Source organism: Saccoglossus kowalevskii, chromosome 2 (genome assembly GCF_978046115.1).
Source record: "Saccoglossus kowalevskii chromosome 2, keSacKowa6.1, whole genome shotgun sequence".
NCBI lineage: Eukaryota > Metazoa > Hemichordata > Enteropneusta > Harrimaniidae > Saccoglossus > Saccoglossus kowalevskii.
Window position 1 is genome coordinate 27964657 of NC_140642.1, and position 17888 is coordinate 27982544.

The 17888-nt window shown below is 35.7% G+C and overlaps 1 protein-coding gene across 1 annotated transcript; it reads right to left on the minus strand.

The window, feature by feature from the left end:
- Nucleotides 1–1245: 1245 nt before the first annotated feature.
- Nucleotides 1246–16385, minus strand: LOC102804752 (potassium channel, subfamily K, member 16-like). Its single transcript, XM_006822196.3, has 3 exons — nucleotides 16233–16385; nucleotides 14703–15269; nucleotides 1246–3335 (listed from the first exon to the last, which is right to left on the minus strand). The coding sequence occupies exons 2-3, from the start codon at nucleotides 15007–15009 to the stop codon at nucleotides 2704–2706; spliced, it is 939 nt and encodes a 312-aa protein (XP_006822259.1). The 5' UTR covers nucleotides 15010–15269; nucleotides 16233–16385; the 3' UTR covers nucleotides 1246–2703.
- Between the last annotated feature and the right edge of the window lie 1503 nt (nucleotides 16386–17888).

The following is a 17888-nucleotide window of genomic DNA, read 5'->3' on the forward strand; positions in this document are numbered from 1 at the left end:
ACCTTAAATTACTCATGGGGACAACAACATATCTATTGTAGAGATCAGACAGGTAATTGAGTGCACCAGAGTCTTTAATGGTTGCCTGTTAACACATTTATGAATCAGCCTTCACCTATTCTGATAAGGTATCAAGCTCTACCTTCCCTCATTTGTCATATACTTCAACTGGGTTTATAAAGATTTTATAATTACAATTCTAGTTAATATATTGAGTTTCTGATATTATGTCTTTGGCACAAAACAATAGTATTGTTGACACACTAATAATTGCTAATGAGGGCACAGTTGCATTCATAGGAGTACAGTAACCTTTTTAGCTCCGCTGTCGACTTTGTCGAGCGGAGCTTATCATATGAGTGATTGTCCGTCGTCCGTGTCAGTGTTTTACTTTTTCGACTTCTTCTTGAAAACTACAAGCCTGAATGCTTTGATACTTGGTGTATATGTACCTTGGGTAGACCTCTCTTAGGATTGTTCATTTCATGTTGATATCTTTAATTCTCTAATTTTGGTGAATATTTTTGTAGTTTTTGGTAAAAAGTTATATTTTTGACTTCTTGTTAAAAACCGCAAGTCCAATTGCTTTGATATTGCATATATAGTTGCTACATGTGGACCTTTCTAAGATTTGTTCATTTCGTGATATCTTCAATTCTCTAATTTTAGTGAATATTTTTGGTAAAAAGTGATATTTTCGACTTCTTGTTAAAAACCGCAAGTCCAATTGCTTTGATATTACATATATAGATACTACATGTGGACCTTTCTCAGATTTGTTCATTTTGTGATGATATCCTCAATTCTCTAATTTTGGTAAATATTTTTGGCATTTTTGGTAAATAGTGATATTTTTGACTTCTTGTTAATAACCACAAATCCAATTGCTTTGATATTACATATATAGATACTACATGTGGACCTTTCTGAGATTTGTTTATTTTGTGATGATATCTTAAATTCCCTAATTTTGGTGAATATTTTTGTAATTTTTGGTAAAAAGTGATATTTTCGATTTCTTGTTAAAAACCAAAATTGCTCTGATATTACATATATAGTTACTACATGTGGACCTTTCTCAGATTTGTTCATTTTGTGATGATATCTTCTGTTCTTTAATTGAAATTAATTAATTGACAGCGGAGCTATCTCAGCCGACTGGCTGCTTGTTAATGTGACTAATGAAATTATCGATTACACAAATTTATTGGAATTCACCTGAATACAAAAAACAAATTCAACATCCATCTTTCAACATAGTACTTTTTGTTTAATTACAAATTAAACTAAATTGTGAAAATAAACATGGCATAGATGTACAGTTACATTATCCAAGAGATATTACTACATAAATGAGCATATACTCCAAACAAATTCTTTGTTTCAAACATTGACCTAAATTTACATATTGAATTGCTGAGTATCATTTTCCCAAAATCATTAGCCCAGGGGCCTCAACATGTAAAAACAGGGAAAATAAGGGGTTGGCTTATACCCCAGGACCACCTCAGAAAAGATGACATTTTTTGTTTTGTTAAACATTGTAACTACTGTAAAATGACTAATTTTCACTGGGTTTAAATTTCACTGATTTACCAATTTAGGCATATTAAGTGGGTTTTAAATTTACGGTTTTATCATTTAGATAATGTGTTCTATGCTAAATTTTACATATTCACTGGGTTTTAATTAAGCGCATTTTCCAGTCCAGCGAAATAAGCAAAATTAAAACCCAGTGAATAATTAATCCTTTTACAGTATGAATTAAGTCTGAAGCCAATACTCACAGTGCCAAGATAGACCTTGAATATTCACACTGTCACACACTGTACAACAAAGTATACTCAATGTTTTCTGAGATCTATGGTTTACCATGAAATTGACAATGCATAGTGTGAATAAAATCACAATGATGCAGAATATTGAGATACAAAATAATTATAGTACAAGTGTATTTATTTTACATTGTTTTGACGTCAGGTGGTGCGGTTATTTAGTTACAATACCATAAAACAATGATGGTTTCACACACCGGTAAATCATGAGAAAGTCTAAATTACACATAATTAAAGTTGTTTTTATATAAATATATATAACTATAACTATTTATAACTATCTATATACATGTGTCTGTTTGTAAAAATAACAATCGTATAAATGTCCCTGCACTATGTATTATTTTGTAATGTACATTGCCTATGAACAGATTGTTTCTGAATGGATTTCTACCACTAAATAACTAAATCCACCATCAAACTAAAATATTTTAGCGTCCAATTAATAATAAAATGTGATGTCTAAGTAATAAAATTGTATGCATAAACTGTAAAACCATTTAATTCTACTATTTTGAGCATATTTACAAATTTGCCATGAAAACAAGTCTCTATTGTTATTTTACATGTTCATATGGATTTAATTCAACTTATTTTACTTATCAGCAAGAAAAGTTAAATTAAAACCTAAATAATTAATGCATTTACAGTATTCTGTGAAACCGATTGCAATGAAGTAAAACTACAAAACACCCAAAATGTCTTTTTGGCGAAAATTAACTCCAGCTAAAATAAAGTATTTTACAGTATATAATATTGCCTTTTCTTATTTGCATATTAAAACATAACCTGCTGAAACCTTTTACGGATAGCCGATATATACGGTATATAATGGCAGATGATGTGCTAAGATATAATAGTTAAATCTTTACAGATACGTAGAAACCACACGTTTTTCATCTTCACCAGTATTTACTGATGAATTACGTTTTGATTGGAAAATGGATAACCCTACATTGCTGTTTCTGTCGTGTAATTTCATTAAATTCTCCTGATGTACCTTGGCCCTTTTTGCCAACTTTTTCCCCTCCCTTTCCTGTATGCTTTGAGCAAAGCCAAACACTATATTAATCAGTGATATTCCAATTACAAAATAAATTGCTAAAACAATTTTATATACAATTCTCCAGTATCCATGTATTTTTTCACTGTAGCTAGCGACGTAATCTCCAAACCCAATTGTAGAAAGTGTTACAAAAGTATAATAATGTGCTATGTGCATGCTCCAGTCCTCCAGATATGCAAATACTGCAGATGGTCCTACAATTAATACGGCATACACAACAGAAGCAAATATTGCAAACTGAATGAACTTGCGTACACCATCATGCTTTATGCAAGAGAAGTAGCACTCTGAGCGTCGTTGATAAAGTCGATAACTCACTTTCAGAAAACGTGTCACAGATGCTAGTGCAATAAAAGTAATTGGGATCCCAACTGTAGCGTAAAAAAGAAGGAAAATTTGTCCCCAAAATGTATTCGGTGATAAGTTACCATAACCTGCAAAAAAACAAAATATATCATTATTGCATGTTACAGATATCTGTGTACAATATGATAGCATCATCTATAGCAAACTTTTAGTGTTAGTACGTATACTAATCACTCACAATTACAATGTCATATCATAGAAGTTTTATAGAATTAATAACTTACTGGCTATTCAGTAAATTCAGCTGACAATTAATGGGAAATATTATACTAAGTGATGCTGCATAGATAAACATGAATACATGCAACTGGAAATATATTTCTTAATTGAACATGAAAAATTAATAAATTTTTAAAATGTATTTAAAACATTCATAAAATTTTTAAAATTTTTTTTGATATTTATACGTATTTTGTTTCACAGACAGAGTTCAATGATGTGAAACATTTACCTCACTGTGTATTCAGATGTTTTTTAATGTTAATTAGAAAATAATTGTCTGACATTTATCTTCTGTGTCAAGAACTTTGTATTTATTAGATGTTAAGATATGTCTGCAAATACCAAAAATGCAGCCTAATGGTCTGTTTAAAATTCCAGGCATGACACATAGTGACGGAATGTGAATACATACACCAATTATAGTGAATCATCATTTTACGGTAACTATTAAAATGTGACAGGAAATGTTGAGTTAGATTGTCAGAATGGAATAGCTAATAATTGGTGTCAGATTATATAAAAAAAAAATGGATTGGAAATAAAAAACTGTGGAGAAAACAACCTTAAAAATATTTTCAATAGACAACGCTATAATAATGACATTTGTATATTACCGGTAAGCTTTTACAAATCCATCAAACAATTCTTTCTGGAGTTCAGACACAAGTTACTAGACTAACTAACTAGCTAGCTTCTATTTATTTAAATAGTCAGTTCCTGATTCAAAAGATTTACAACAAATAAATAAAAAAAATACAAGAAGGTAAGATTATTTTGAATATAAGGTCATGAAAACATGTTATTCCCAATTAATCACTCCAAGTAGTGTCAAACAGTTTTCTCAGAAGCTGATCCCATCATCAGGGTTTGTAGTATCAAGTATACAGCTGCCTATACTGGTATATCACATCTATCTATTCATCTTCAGTAAAGTGATTAAATAATAAGCTTGAACTCCAAGATATAGAAAGTTTTCTTGGAACTACTTGCAGGAAGGAAAAATCAGCCACGCAGTTCCAAATTACCTTATACATGCAAATGAAAATCAAGACTTTGTTGAGAGTGATTTAATGCAAGCTTGGTATTTTTTAAGTTATTGTATATGACCTAGCAGTGGTCCCTCATAAATACTGTAAAATACTTTATTTTAGCTGAAATTAATTTTTGCTGAAACGACATTTTAGGTGCTTTGTATGGAATTTATTTAAGTTGTTGAATGTAAAATAAGGGAAAAACGTATATTTGCTGGATTTTATTTTCACTGAATCATTTCCTCAGTGAAAATAGCGAAAATTAATTCCAAGTGAAAATATTTTTTACAGTAGCATGTAGCAAGAAAACCCAATCCCAATATCTAAGATATGGTTCCTAATTTTAATAGAAAGAATTGCAGTGCCCAAATATCAAATGGTTTGTTCCTATTGTTAATTGCAGGAATATCCCACCCAATATCAAATGGTTTGTTCCTATTGTTAATATCAAGAACACCCCCCCAATATGAAATGGTCTGTTCCTATTATTATATTGCTAGCATTAAAATTGCCCACTCAATTTATTTTCAAAAAAATTGAGTAATTTGAATACAGAAGATTTATGTAAGTGTAAAAATAGCCATAAAAACTTTGCCAAACACAAAAAAATTGAGCCACTAAAACACATGAAGATGTCATACATACAAGAAATTTCTACTGAACGCTTGAGATGAGAAATACGTGAATGTGATGTAATGGTTTGGAAATATTCTTCAATGATTCACTGAGGTTGTAATAACACTGCTAGTGTTTTTGACTAGCAATGAAGATGTCCAAACGCATACATGCTTATTCACTGTATGCACAAGCAAAGAAGTAAAGAATGTTTGAATATTCAATTTCACTAATGGCATAGACTGTCTGCTTACAAAAAGCAGAGACTGTCTGTTTACAAAAAGCAGAGACTGTCTGCTTACAAAAAAGCAAAGTTAATGCTTAGAGAATGCACCCACATCAAAATCAAATAGTTGGTTTCTAATAATAATAGCAAAAAAACATCTTCCAAAGATACAAATGGTCATACATGTACAAATAAAAAATAAAAAAAAAATATATTACATGCCCCGTACTTGAAATATTGAAATTGAGTGGTATTTGATTGAGGCTAACAGTCAAAGCACACATTCAAATAGATGGCTATGCATGACTACTTTTAGCACTTGCTAACATAACAGCTGATCCAACACACTGAGACATATGATACATGGCTACATTACACAGTAAAAATATTCTTTAAGTATAGAATATATATACAAAATTTTACATATTTGCTATATTTGCTGCATTTCAAATTCATTATGAGAAATATTACTTCTGTCCATTTCAATAATTTCATTTTTATGATTTATTATTATGTTCATAAAATTAAATTTCCCCTGCATGTCAAATACTGCATATTATGCAATGAATATTTTTTGATAAGGTAGCAAACAGGGGAAACATGAGATAAAAATTGATATTATCTAAAAGTTACTAAATATAGAATAGAATAGAATAGATTTATATATATGCTTCTATAACAATTCATACATCATGGGACAGCTCAGATGTATGCAATTATAGTAAAACATATGCTGTACCAATGTTTGTCTAAGGGATTATGCGATGCCAATTTCATAGGTCAAAGAAATCTAAAGGTCATTTTATGCTTCACCAGGTTTTTGGATTGGGTTTTGGAGTGTAGATTTTTGTGAGCATTTTTTCATGACAATGTACCAAAAAAAAAAGGTTTCCATTTTTTTTAAATCTATGAATTCATTTTCTAATTACTGGTACAGTCTGTTTAAACTGTCTAATGGATTGTTAGTAGTAATTTGATCACAGTTTGGAAAATAAAAGCACAAAAATGAAAAAAAAAATGAGATGTGGCCTACAGTGTTACAGGTCATTGGTGTGACTGAAAGTTTCAATTAACAAATGGTATTTTCATTAGTTATTTAATAGTAGCGTACACAATTATGCACATTGTTGAGGTGTTTCTACGGGCAAAATAAGTAATAGTAATAGGTATGTTAATGATCAAGTATCCAATAAAGGCAATTCTGGTTTATATAGGTGCTTCTGGTTCAAGAAGTACTTTTAAGGAAGCAAATACGACAGTAAAAAATTCAGTTAGTGACATTGGCTATTAGGTAATCCCTTAGACAAACATTGGTATGACATATGCACTACCGTACTCATCTATATCCAAGATTTAATTCTGGTCCTATGTAAAGATTGTTATAATAGCAAGCTTAGTAAATTTCAGAGAATGGACATCTAACATGGATCAATTTTTAACTGGTTTTCTCCCTGTTGAAATCAGTAATACTGTTATGATGCCTGAAACAGTGATATATTGCTTACAATCGTTTGTACCTACTAAATCGTTGCTTGTTTAAAATGACAAGAATACAGGTACATGTGTCTGGCTAAAATTATTATCATTCTTTATTTCAGACAAAGTCAAACAAAGAAAACTGTGACAATGGAAAAATAAATATAAATAAATTGACAAATCATTTACACCAGGTATCTCCAGTGTTGCTACAAATTAGATCAAATAATACTGTTCATGGATGCTGGCTAAACTGACAGGTAGATAGGAAGCTGGCTAAACTGACAGGTAGATAGGAAGCTGGCTAAAATGACAGGTAGATAGGAAGCTGGCTAAACTGGCAGGGAGATAGGAAGCTGGCTAAAATTACAGGTAGATAGGAAGCTGGCTAAAATTACAGGTAGATAGGAAGCTGGCTAAACTGGCAGGTGGAAGGGAAGCTGGCTAAAATGACAGGTAGATAGGAAGCTGGATAAAATTACAGGTAGATAGGAAGCTGGCTAAAATGACATGTAGATAGGAAGCTGGCTAAAATGACAGGTAGATAGGAAGCTGGCTAAAATGACATGTAGATAGGAAGCTGGCTAAACTGACAGGTGGAAGGGAAGCTGGCTAAAATTACAGGTAGATAGGAAGCTGGCTAAAATGACATGTAGATAGGAAGCTGGCTAAAATGACAGGTAGATAGGAAGCTGGCTAAACTGACAGGTGGAAGGGAAGCTGGCTAAAATTACAGGTAGATAGGAAGCTGGCTAAAATGACATGTAGATAGGAAGCTGGCTAAACTGACAGGTAGATAGGAAGCTGGCTAAAATGACAGGTAGATAGGAAGCTGGATAAAATTACAGGTAGATAGGAAGCTGGATAAAATTACAGGTAGATAGGAAGCTGGCTAAAATGACATGTAGATAGGAAGCTGGCTAAACTGACAGGTAGATAGGAAGCTGGCTAAACTGACAGGTGGAAGGGAAGCTGGCTAAAATGACAGGTAGATAGGAAGCTGGATAAAATTACAGGTAGATAGGAAGCTGGATAAAATGACAGGTAGATAGGAAGCTGGCTAAAATGACAGGTAGATAGGAAGCTGGCTAAACTGGCAGGGAGATAGGAAGCTGGCTAAACTGACAGGTAGATAGGAAGCTGGCTAAACTGACAGGTGGAAGGGAAGCTGGCTAAACTGACAGGTAGATAAGAAGCTGGCTAAAATGACAGGTAGATAGGAAGCTGGCTAAAATGACAGGTAGATAGGAAGCTGGCTAAAATGACAGGTAGATAGGAAGCTGGCTAAACTGGCAGGGAGATAGAAAGCTGGCTAAAATGACAAGTAGATAGGAAGCTGGCTAAAATGACAGGTAGATAGGAAGCTGGCTAAACTTGCAGGGAGATAGAAAGCTGGCTAAAATGACATGTAGATAGGAAGCTGGCTAACATGACAGGTAGATAGGAAGCTGGCTAAACTTGCAGGGAGATAGAAAGCTGGCTAAAATGACATGTAGATAGGAAGCTGGCTAAAATGACATGTAGATAGGAAGCTGGCTAAAATGTCAGGTAGATAGGACGCTGGCTAAAATGACAGGTAGATAGGAAGCTGGCTAAAATGACAGGTAGATAGGAAGCTGGCTAAAATGACAGGTAGATAGGAAGCTGGCTAAACTGACAGGTAGATAGGAAGCTGGCTAAACTGACAGGTAGATAGGAAGCTGGCTAAAATGACAGGTAGATAGGAAGCTGGCTAAACTGACAGGTAGATAGGAAGCTGGCTAAAATGACAGGTAGATAGGAAGCTGGCTAAACTGACAGGTAGATAGGAAGCTGGCTAAACTGACAGGTAGATAGGAAGCTGGCTAAAATGACAGGTAGATAGGAAGCTGGCTAAAATTACAGGTAGATAGGAAGCTGGCTAAACTGGCAGGTGGAAGGGAAGCTGGCTAAAATGACAGGTAGATAGGAAGCTGGATAAAATTACAGGTAGATAGGAAGCTGGATAAAATTACAGGTAGATAGGAAGCTGGCTAAAATGACATGTAGATAGGAAGCTGGCTAAACTGACAGGTAGATAGGAAGCTGGCTAAAATGACAGGTAGATAGGAAGCTGGCTAAAATTACAGGTAGATAGGAAGCTGGCTAAACTGACAGGTGGAAGGGAAGCTGGCTAAAATGACAGGTAGATAGGAAGCTGGATAAAATTACAGGTAGATAGGAAGCTGGATAAAATGACAGGTAGATAGGAAGCTGGCTAAAATGACAGGTAGATAGGAAGCTGGCTAAACTGGCAGGGAGATAGGAAGCTGGCTAAACTGACAGGTAGATAGGAAGCTGGCTAAACTGACAGGTGGAAGGGAAGCTGGCTAAACTGACAGGTAGATAAGAAGCTGGCTAAAATGACAGGTAGATAGGAAGCTGGCTAAAATGACAGGTAGATAGGAAGCTGGCTAAAATGACAGGTAGATAGGAAGCTGGCTAAACTGGCAGGGAGATAGAAAGCTGGCTAAAATGACAAGTAGATAGGAAGCTGGCTAAAATGACAGGTAGATAGGAAGCTGGCTAAACTTGCAGGGAGATAGAAAGCTGGCTAAAATGACATGTAGATAGGAAGCTGGCTAACATGACAGGTAGATAGGAAGCTGGCTAAACTTGCAGGGAGATAGAAAGCTGGCTAAAATGACATGTAGATAGGAAGCTGGCTAAAATGACATGTAGATAGGAAGCTGGCTAAAATGTCAGGTAGATAGGACGCTGGCTAAAATGACAGGTAGATAGGAAGCTGGCTAAAATGACAGGTAGATAGGAAGCTGGCTAAAATGACAGGTAGATAGGAAGCTGGATAAAATTACAGGTAGATAGGAAGCTGGATAAAATGACAGGTAGATAGGAAGCTGGCTAAAATGACAGGTAGATAGGAAGCTGGCTAAACTGGCAGGGAGATAGAAAGCTGGCTAAAATGACAAGTAGATAGGAAGCTGGCTAAAATGACAGGTAGATAGGAAGCTGGCTAAAATGACAGGTAGATAGGAAGCTGGCTAAACTGGCAGGGAGATAGGAAGCTGGCTAAAATGACAGGTAGACAGGAAGCTGGCTAACATGACAGGTAGATAGGAAGCTGGCTAAAATGACATGTAGATAGGAAGCTGGCTAAACTGGCAGGGAGATAGAAAGCTGGCTAAAATGACAGGTAGATAGGAAGCTGGCTAAAATGACAGGTAGATAGGAAGCTGGCTAAACTGGCAGGGAGATAGAAAGCTGGCTAAAATGACAGCTAGGTAGGAAACTGGCTAAAATGACAGGTAGATAGGAAGCTGGCTAAAATGACATGTAGATAGGAAGCTGGCTAAACTGGCAGGGAGATAGAAAGCTGGCTAAAATGACATGTAGATAGGAAGCTGGCTAAAATGACATGTAGATAGGAAGCTGGCTAAACTGGCAGGGAGATAGAAAGCTGGCTAAAATGACATGTAGATAGGAAGCTGGCTAAAATGACATGTAGATAGGAAGCTGGCTAAACTGGCAGGGAGATAGAAAGCTGGCTAAAATGACATGTAGATAGGAAGCTGGCTAAAATGACAGGTAGATAGGAAGCTGGCTAAACTGGCAGGGAGATAGAAAGCTGGCTAAAATGACAGGTAGATAGGAAGCTGGCTAAAATGACAGGTAGATAGGAAGCTGGCTAAACTGTCAGGGAGATAGAAAGCTGGCTAAAATGACAAGTAGATAGGAAGCTGGCTAAAATGACAGATAGATAGGAAGCTGGCTAAACTGACAGGTGGAAGGGAAGCTGGCTAAACTGACAGGTAGATAAGAAGCTGGCTAAAATGACAGGTAGATAGGAAGCTGGCTAAAATGACAGGTAGATAGGAAGCTGGCTAAAATGACAGGTAGATAGGAAGCTGGCTAAAATGACAGGTAGATAGGAAGCTGGCTAAACTGGCAGGGAGATAGAAAGCTGGCTAAAATGACAAGTAGATAGGAAGCTGGCTAAAATGACAGATAGATAGGAAGCTGGCTAAAATGACAGGTAGATAGGAAGCTGGCTAAACTTGCAGGGAGATAGAAAGCTGGCTAAAATGACAGGTAGATAGGAAGCTGGCTAACATGACAGGTAGATAGGAAGTTGGCTAAAATGACATGTAGATAGGAAGCTGGCTAAACTGGCAGGGAGATAGAAAGCTGGCTAAAATGACAGGTAAATAGGAAGCTGGCTAAAATGACATGTAGATAGGAAGCTGGCTAAAATGTCAGGTAGATAGGAAGCTGGCTAAAATGACAGGTAGATAGGAAGCTGGATAAAATTACAGGTAGATAGGAAGCTGGCTAAAATGACAGGTAGATAGGAAGCTGGCTAAAATGACAGGTAGATAGGAAGCTGGCTAAAATGACAGGTAGATAGGAAGCTGGATAAAATGACATGTAGATAGGAAGCTGGCTAAACTGGCAGGGAGATAGAAAGCTGGCTAAAATGACAGGTAGATAGGAAGCTGGCTAAAATGACAGGTAGATAGGAAGCTGGCTAAACTGGCAGGGAGATAGAAAGCTGGCTAAAATGACAGCTAGGTAGGAAACTGGCTAAAATGACAGGTAGATAGGAAGCTGGCTAAAATGACATGTAGATAGGAAGCTGGCTAAACTGGCAGGGAGATAGAAAGCTGGCTAAAATGACATGTAGATAGGAAGCTGGCTAAAATGACATGTAGATAGGAAGCTGGCTAAACTGGCAGGGAGATAGAAAGCTGGCTAAAATGACATGTAGATAGGAAGCTGGCTAAAATGACATGTAGATAGGAAGCTGGCTAAACTGGCAGGGAGACAGAAAGCTGGCTAAAATGACATGTAGATAGGAAGCTGGCTAAAATGACAGGTAGATAGGAAGCTGGCTAAACTGGCAGGGAGATAGAAAGCTGGCTAAAATGACAGGTAGATAGGAAGCTGGCTAAAATGACAGGTAGATAGGAAGCTGGCTAAACTGTCAGGGAGATAGAAAGCTGGCTAAAATGACAAGTAGATAGGAAGCTGGCTAAAATGACAGATAGATAGGAAGCTGGCTAAACTGACAGGTGGAAGGGAAGCTGGCTAAACTGACAGGTAGATAAGAAGCTGGCTAAAATGACAGGTAGATAGGAAGCTGGCTAAAATGACAGGTAGATAGGAAGCTGGCTAAAATGACAGGTAGATAGGAAGCTGGCTAAAATGACAGGTAGATAGGAAGCTGGCTAAACTGGCAGGGAGATAGAAAGCTGGCTAAAATGACAAGTAGATAGGAAGCTGGCTAAAATGACAGATAGATAGGAAGCTGGCTAAAATGACAGGTAGATAGGAAGCTGGCTAAACTTGCAGGGAGATAGAAAGCTGGCTAAAATGACAGGTAGATAGGAAGCTGGCTAACATGACAGGTAGATAGGAAGTTGGCTAAAATGACATGTAGATAGGAAGCTGGCTAAACTGGCAGGGAGATAGAAAGCTGGCTAAAATGACAGGTAAATAGGAAGCTGGCTAAAATGACATGTAGATAGGAAGCTGGCTAAAATGTCAGGTAGATAGGAAGCTGGCTAAAATGACAGGTAGATAGGAAGCTGGATAAAATTACAGGTAGATAGGAAGCTGGCTAAAATGACAGGTAGATAGGAAGCTGGCTAAAATGACAGGTAGATAGGAAGCTGGCTAAAATGACAGGTAGATAGGAAGCTGGATAAAATTACAGGTAGATAGGAAGCTGGATAAAATGACAGGTAGATAGGAAGCTGGCTAAAATGACAGGTAGATAGGAAGCTGGCTAAACTGGCAGGGAGATAGGAAGCTGGCTAAAATGACAGGTAGATAGGAAGCTGGCTAAAATGACAGGTAGATAGGAAGCTGGCTAAACTGGCAGGTAGATAGGAAGCTGGCTAAACTGACAGGTAGACAGGAAGCTGGCTAACATGACAGGTAGATAGGAAGCTGGCTAAAATGACATGTAGATAGGAAGCTGGCTAAACTGGCAGGGAGATAGAAAGCTGGCTAAAATGACAGGTAGATAGGAAGCTGGCTAAAATGACATGTAGATAGGAAGCTGGCTAAAATGACAGGTAGATAGGAAGCTGGCTAAACTGGCAGGGAGATAGAAAGCTGGCTAAAATGACAGCTAGGTAGGAAACTGGCTAAAATGACAGGTAGATAGGAAGCTGGCTAAAATGGCATGTAGATAGGAAGCTGGCTAAACTGGCAGGGAGATAGAAAGCTGGCTAAAATGACATGTAGATAGGAAGCTGGCTAAAATGACATGTAGATAGGAAGCTGGCTAAACTGGCAGGGAGATAGAAAGCTGGCTAAAATGACATGTAGATAGGAAGCTGGCTAAAATGACACGTAGATAGGAAGCTGGCTAAACTGGCAGGGAGATAGAAAGCTGGCTAAAATTACATGTAGATAGGAAGCTGGCTAAAATGACAGGTAGATAGGAAGCTGGCTAAACTGGCAGGGAGATAGAAAGCTGGCTAAAATGACAGGTAGATAGGAAGCTGGCTAAAATGACAGGTAGATAGGAAGCTGGCTAAACTGTCAGGGAGATAGAAAGCTGGCTAAAATGACAAGTAGATAGGAAGCTGGCTAAAATGACAGATAGATAGGAAGCTGGCTAAAATGACAGGTAAATAGGAAGCTGGCTAAACTTGCAGGGAGATAGAAAGCTGGCTAAAATGACAGGTAGATAGGAAGCTGGCTAAAATGACATGTAGATAGGAAGCTGGCTAAACTGGCAGGGAGATAGAAAGCTGGCTAAAATGGCATGTAGATAGGAAGCTGGCTAAAATGACAGGTAGATAGGAAACTGGCTAAAATGACAGGTAGATAGGAAGCTGGCTAAACTGGCAGGGAGATAGAAAGCTGGCTAAAATGACAGGTAGATAGGAAGCTGGCTAAAATGACATGTAGATAGGAAGCTGGCTAAAATGACAGGTAGATAGGAAGCTGGCTAAACTGGCAGGGAGATAGAAAGCTGGCTAAAATGACAGCTAGGTAGGAAACTGGCTAAAATGACAGGTAGATAGGAAGCTGGCTAAAATGACATGTAGATAGGAAGCTGGCTAAACTGGCAGGGAGATAGGAAGCTGGCTAAAATGACATGTAGATAGGAAGCTGGCTAAAATGACATGTAGATAGGAAGCTGGCTAAAATGACATGTAGATAGGAAGCTGGCTAAAATGACAGGTAGATAGGAAGCTGGCTAAACTGGCAGGGAGATAGAAAGCTGGCTAAACTGGCAGGGAGATAGAAAGCTGGCTAAAATGACATGTAGATAGGAAGCTGGCTAAAATGACAGGTAAATAGGAAGCTGGCTAAAATGACAGGTAGATAGGAAGCTGGCTAAAATGACATGTAGATAGGAAGCTGGCTAAACTGACAGGTAGATAGGAAGCTGGCTAAAATGACAGGTAGATAGGACACTGGCTAAACTGACAGGTAGATATGAAAGGTAGAAATTTATTTATTGTTGTGATAAGCCATAGTGGTGATAATTTACAACATTCAGATTAGTGTCAATTATGGATTATTATAATTTCCTTTTCTATGGTTGGATGATATTTCGATTAATTAATTGTTAATGGATTATGTCCCAGTGTGAATATATCTGACATGCATCATTGTTTACACAAGCAGGGGTGGTAACATATATTGAGAAAACCAACATTGGTATAATTTCAACATTAATCCATATCAAAGTTAACTTAGAATATTTATGAATTTATTTAGTCTGGATCAATCTGATAGAATCAGGTAAACAATTTCCTCATCCACAATTTGAAAATCCCCCCCCCCCAAGTGTGGTAGGAAATAACACAAAGAAATGCTAAACAGTAAAATATTGAGCATTAGGTGAAATGTCAAACTATACTCACCAATAGTAGTAACGACTGTAGTAACAAAGAAGAACGCATTTGGGAAATCCCAATTGCTGGGAGATGTGACATTTTTCAGTGGTGTGACACCTTGGTCATAAGCAAGAATTAACTCGTCAATCACAGTTCGCAATTCCGATTCCGTAACACATGTATTATTATCTAAGAAGTTGAGTAGAAAATCTTTTGTATTTAATCGAATATGAGTTTCATGGGGTTGCTCAAGTGCCATGAATATGAATGCACCAATTGTTAAGTAAATAAGAAGACCCAACATAACAAGAAATGCTGACACTGACGACCTCATGTTGAATCTTTTCAATTATTCTTTCTAAGATGAACCAGTAAGAAAAGACGAAGACGGAAATTAATCACAGGTGCAAATAATTGAGTTGCTGTTTCCATAGAAACCAGTTCAGTGTTGCATTCAGTTCTTCATCTGCTGCAAAGTGGTGTCATTAAATCGTTCCTTTTATTGACATCATTACAAGAGACTGAAATTGCCCAATCCAGTCTAATTATTAGTAGAATGAAAGTATCCAAGTGAAGTCATTGGAATTCACAAACCTGGAAAAAAAAAACATTTATGAGATTTTTAGTTGTAAAATATAGGAAATAAATTAGAATAGATCTTGTGGATTATCTGTGTTTATTACTTTTACAAGAACACATGTCACATTTCCATTCACTTTAGTTGTCTGACTGCACAAGTGTGAGCAAATTCTGTGATCGATATAAATTAAATTACCCACAAGGTATTCAATGTTAAACTGACTGGCACTATGTATACAAATACAACATTGGTGTAGAATGCAAATCTGTATTCCGCTTTTCTTGAATTTAGAAGTCCTAGATTAATTTAAAAATTGATACAAAAATGAGTGCCTTGTTCAAATAAGTACCATCTCCATAACAACCTACCAGTACATGTATATTGAAGTATTATTGAGAAAGTAACCATATCCCACTCAAATATAATTTCCAAACATTTGTCAGTAACCCATTCTATTTTATTTTTAAGTGATGGATAAAATTACAAGAGTCATACAAAAAACGATATCGGTTTATAATGGTAATAAATCGTAGCGATGAAAAATAAAACAAGAAATACTACCTACATACATAAAAATATTGGTCAACCAAAAAATAATTTTTGGGCTAAAATATTTGATGAGAACACTGAAAACATGTCGTCAACACAAAACTTAAAATTTTGAAAATAAGCCAATTTTAGCATTTTTTGCTTACTCACATTAATATTCAGCCTGTGTACAACGTACGTACTCAAGAAAATTGCATACAATATCATTTTTATTACTATGATACCCACCATTATAGTATAATCCATTATCAAAAAACATATACATTTCACAGACACAGAATCCCCCATTCAAACATACTCGCTTTCCTATGCAGTTAATACACAAGTATACAAAAATCACCTTTATATGAACATGAATAAGCAGCACTTTATTTGCAGCTAACAGCCTTGAAAGTTTGTACACTGGTCATACAAATTAACACACTTACCAGTTTTGAGAGCGATTCAGAAATATTGTTACTGCCTTCGAGTGTCACAGAATACAAACAAACTCGTGGTTGTGTTCTATATACAACCCATAATTCTGGCAAGAGACAGGCAAGTATGTAAAAGTTGACAAGGTCAGCACACAGTTGAAATGACCAGCTTTACACTCTGTAAAATAAAAGAATTCAAATCAGTACTCAGAGTACTTTTGTGCATTGCTTTTCACATCTTTTTCATATTCAAATTTTAGTTTTAAGTGCGGTTGACTGTTCCATTCCTATAAAAGGGGTGAAGCGTTCAATTACGCTACAATGCTACGCTCACTACATTGATATTAATCAGATGCATTTTTCTAATAATATTTTGATTAAAAAACAGACTTGATCACAGATGTTAATTATGTAGACATCACAATTCATTTATTGTTAATTACATTACAATGCAATAATCATCAGATCATTTTTTTTAGTATAAACATAAACCATTATTTCCACCCTTTAATGTGCATAATGTATGCTCTATTGTATAATTATTCAACCATTAATTCTATTCTTCAATGTGGATAACACATGCAATGATGTACAGTTATCATAGTCACAAAATATGAAAACACAAATTTGCAGGGCTAAGTTAGTGATAACATTTGTTATTATAGTGAGATTATGTTTAAAATACTTGGCATACAGAGCCTATAATTACAACATTCCAATCACAACATACATTCAAATGTATACACATTACACCATTAAATCTCAGTATCTAAGCCTTTGAGTTTACTTTTTGAGATAAAAAATACAATGTACTAAGTGACTGCAGTCCCTCTTAATTAATACTGTAAAATACTTTATTTTTGCCTGGAATGAATCAGTGAAAATAAAATGTACCGAATATACCTTTTTTCCTGTTTTACTTTCAACTCGTCAAAAATCAGTGAAAATATTCCACACAATAAGTCTTTTCAGTGAAAATTAATTCCGGCTAGAATAAAGTTTTTTACAGTATTCTGCTTTTATATATATATTTATTGTCACTGCACGTATTTCAGCCACAACTTAATTCTACTAACACTCGCCTTTACATTGTGACGCCAAATAAAACTAGAATTTGTAAAAAATGTACACAGAATGAAATAGAAGACGAATTGCACTTTTTTATGATATGCTCTCAATATAAATTAGTATGCCAACAAATTTTAAGACATTACATTTCCACAAGAAGGACAGGGTGGTCTCCAGAGACATCATAATAAAAAAAGATACGTAGATATATATAAAATATTCATTTCAATCAAAAAATGAAAATGACGTCTGATATGCAACATTTTTTTTAATCCATAACCAACTGTAATTTCTTTATTGTTTTCATCATCACAACTATAATCTTTATTGTTATTAAATGATAAAATCATTTCAAAAGATGCGTTAAAGTTATTAGTATTACCGGTATTATTATAGTATACACGTCACCATTAAATCTACAAAAAGGCAAAATTTAAAAAAATGCTGTGGTGCACATCACATGGTATTCAAAATAGAGTAGAGTAGGGATTTGGGGGGGGGGGTAATAATTGTTTTTTATTCTTTTTCTTGCATATTGTTTTGCAAATATGAGTGTTATAAATCAAGTTTGAAGTTGTTTATATTACCAAGTTTTGGAAA

What these genes read in the sequence shown, in the direction of transcription:
- LOC102804752 (XM_006822196.3), bottom strand. Translation starts at nt 15,009, where the DNA reads ATGAGGTCGTCAGTGTCAGCATTTCTTGTTATGTTGGGTCTTCTTATT. An exon ending in TACAGTCGTTACTACTATTG is followed by an intron (nt 3,336 to 14,702) that starts GTGAGTATAGTT and finishes GTTTTTTTGCAG; the next exon opens with GTTATGGTAACTTATCACCG.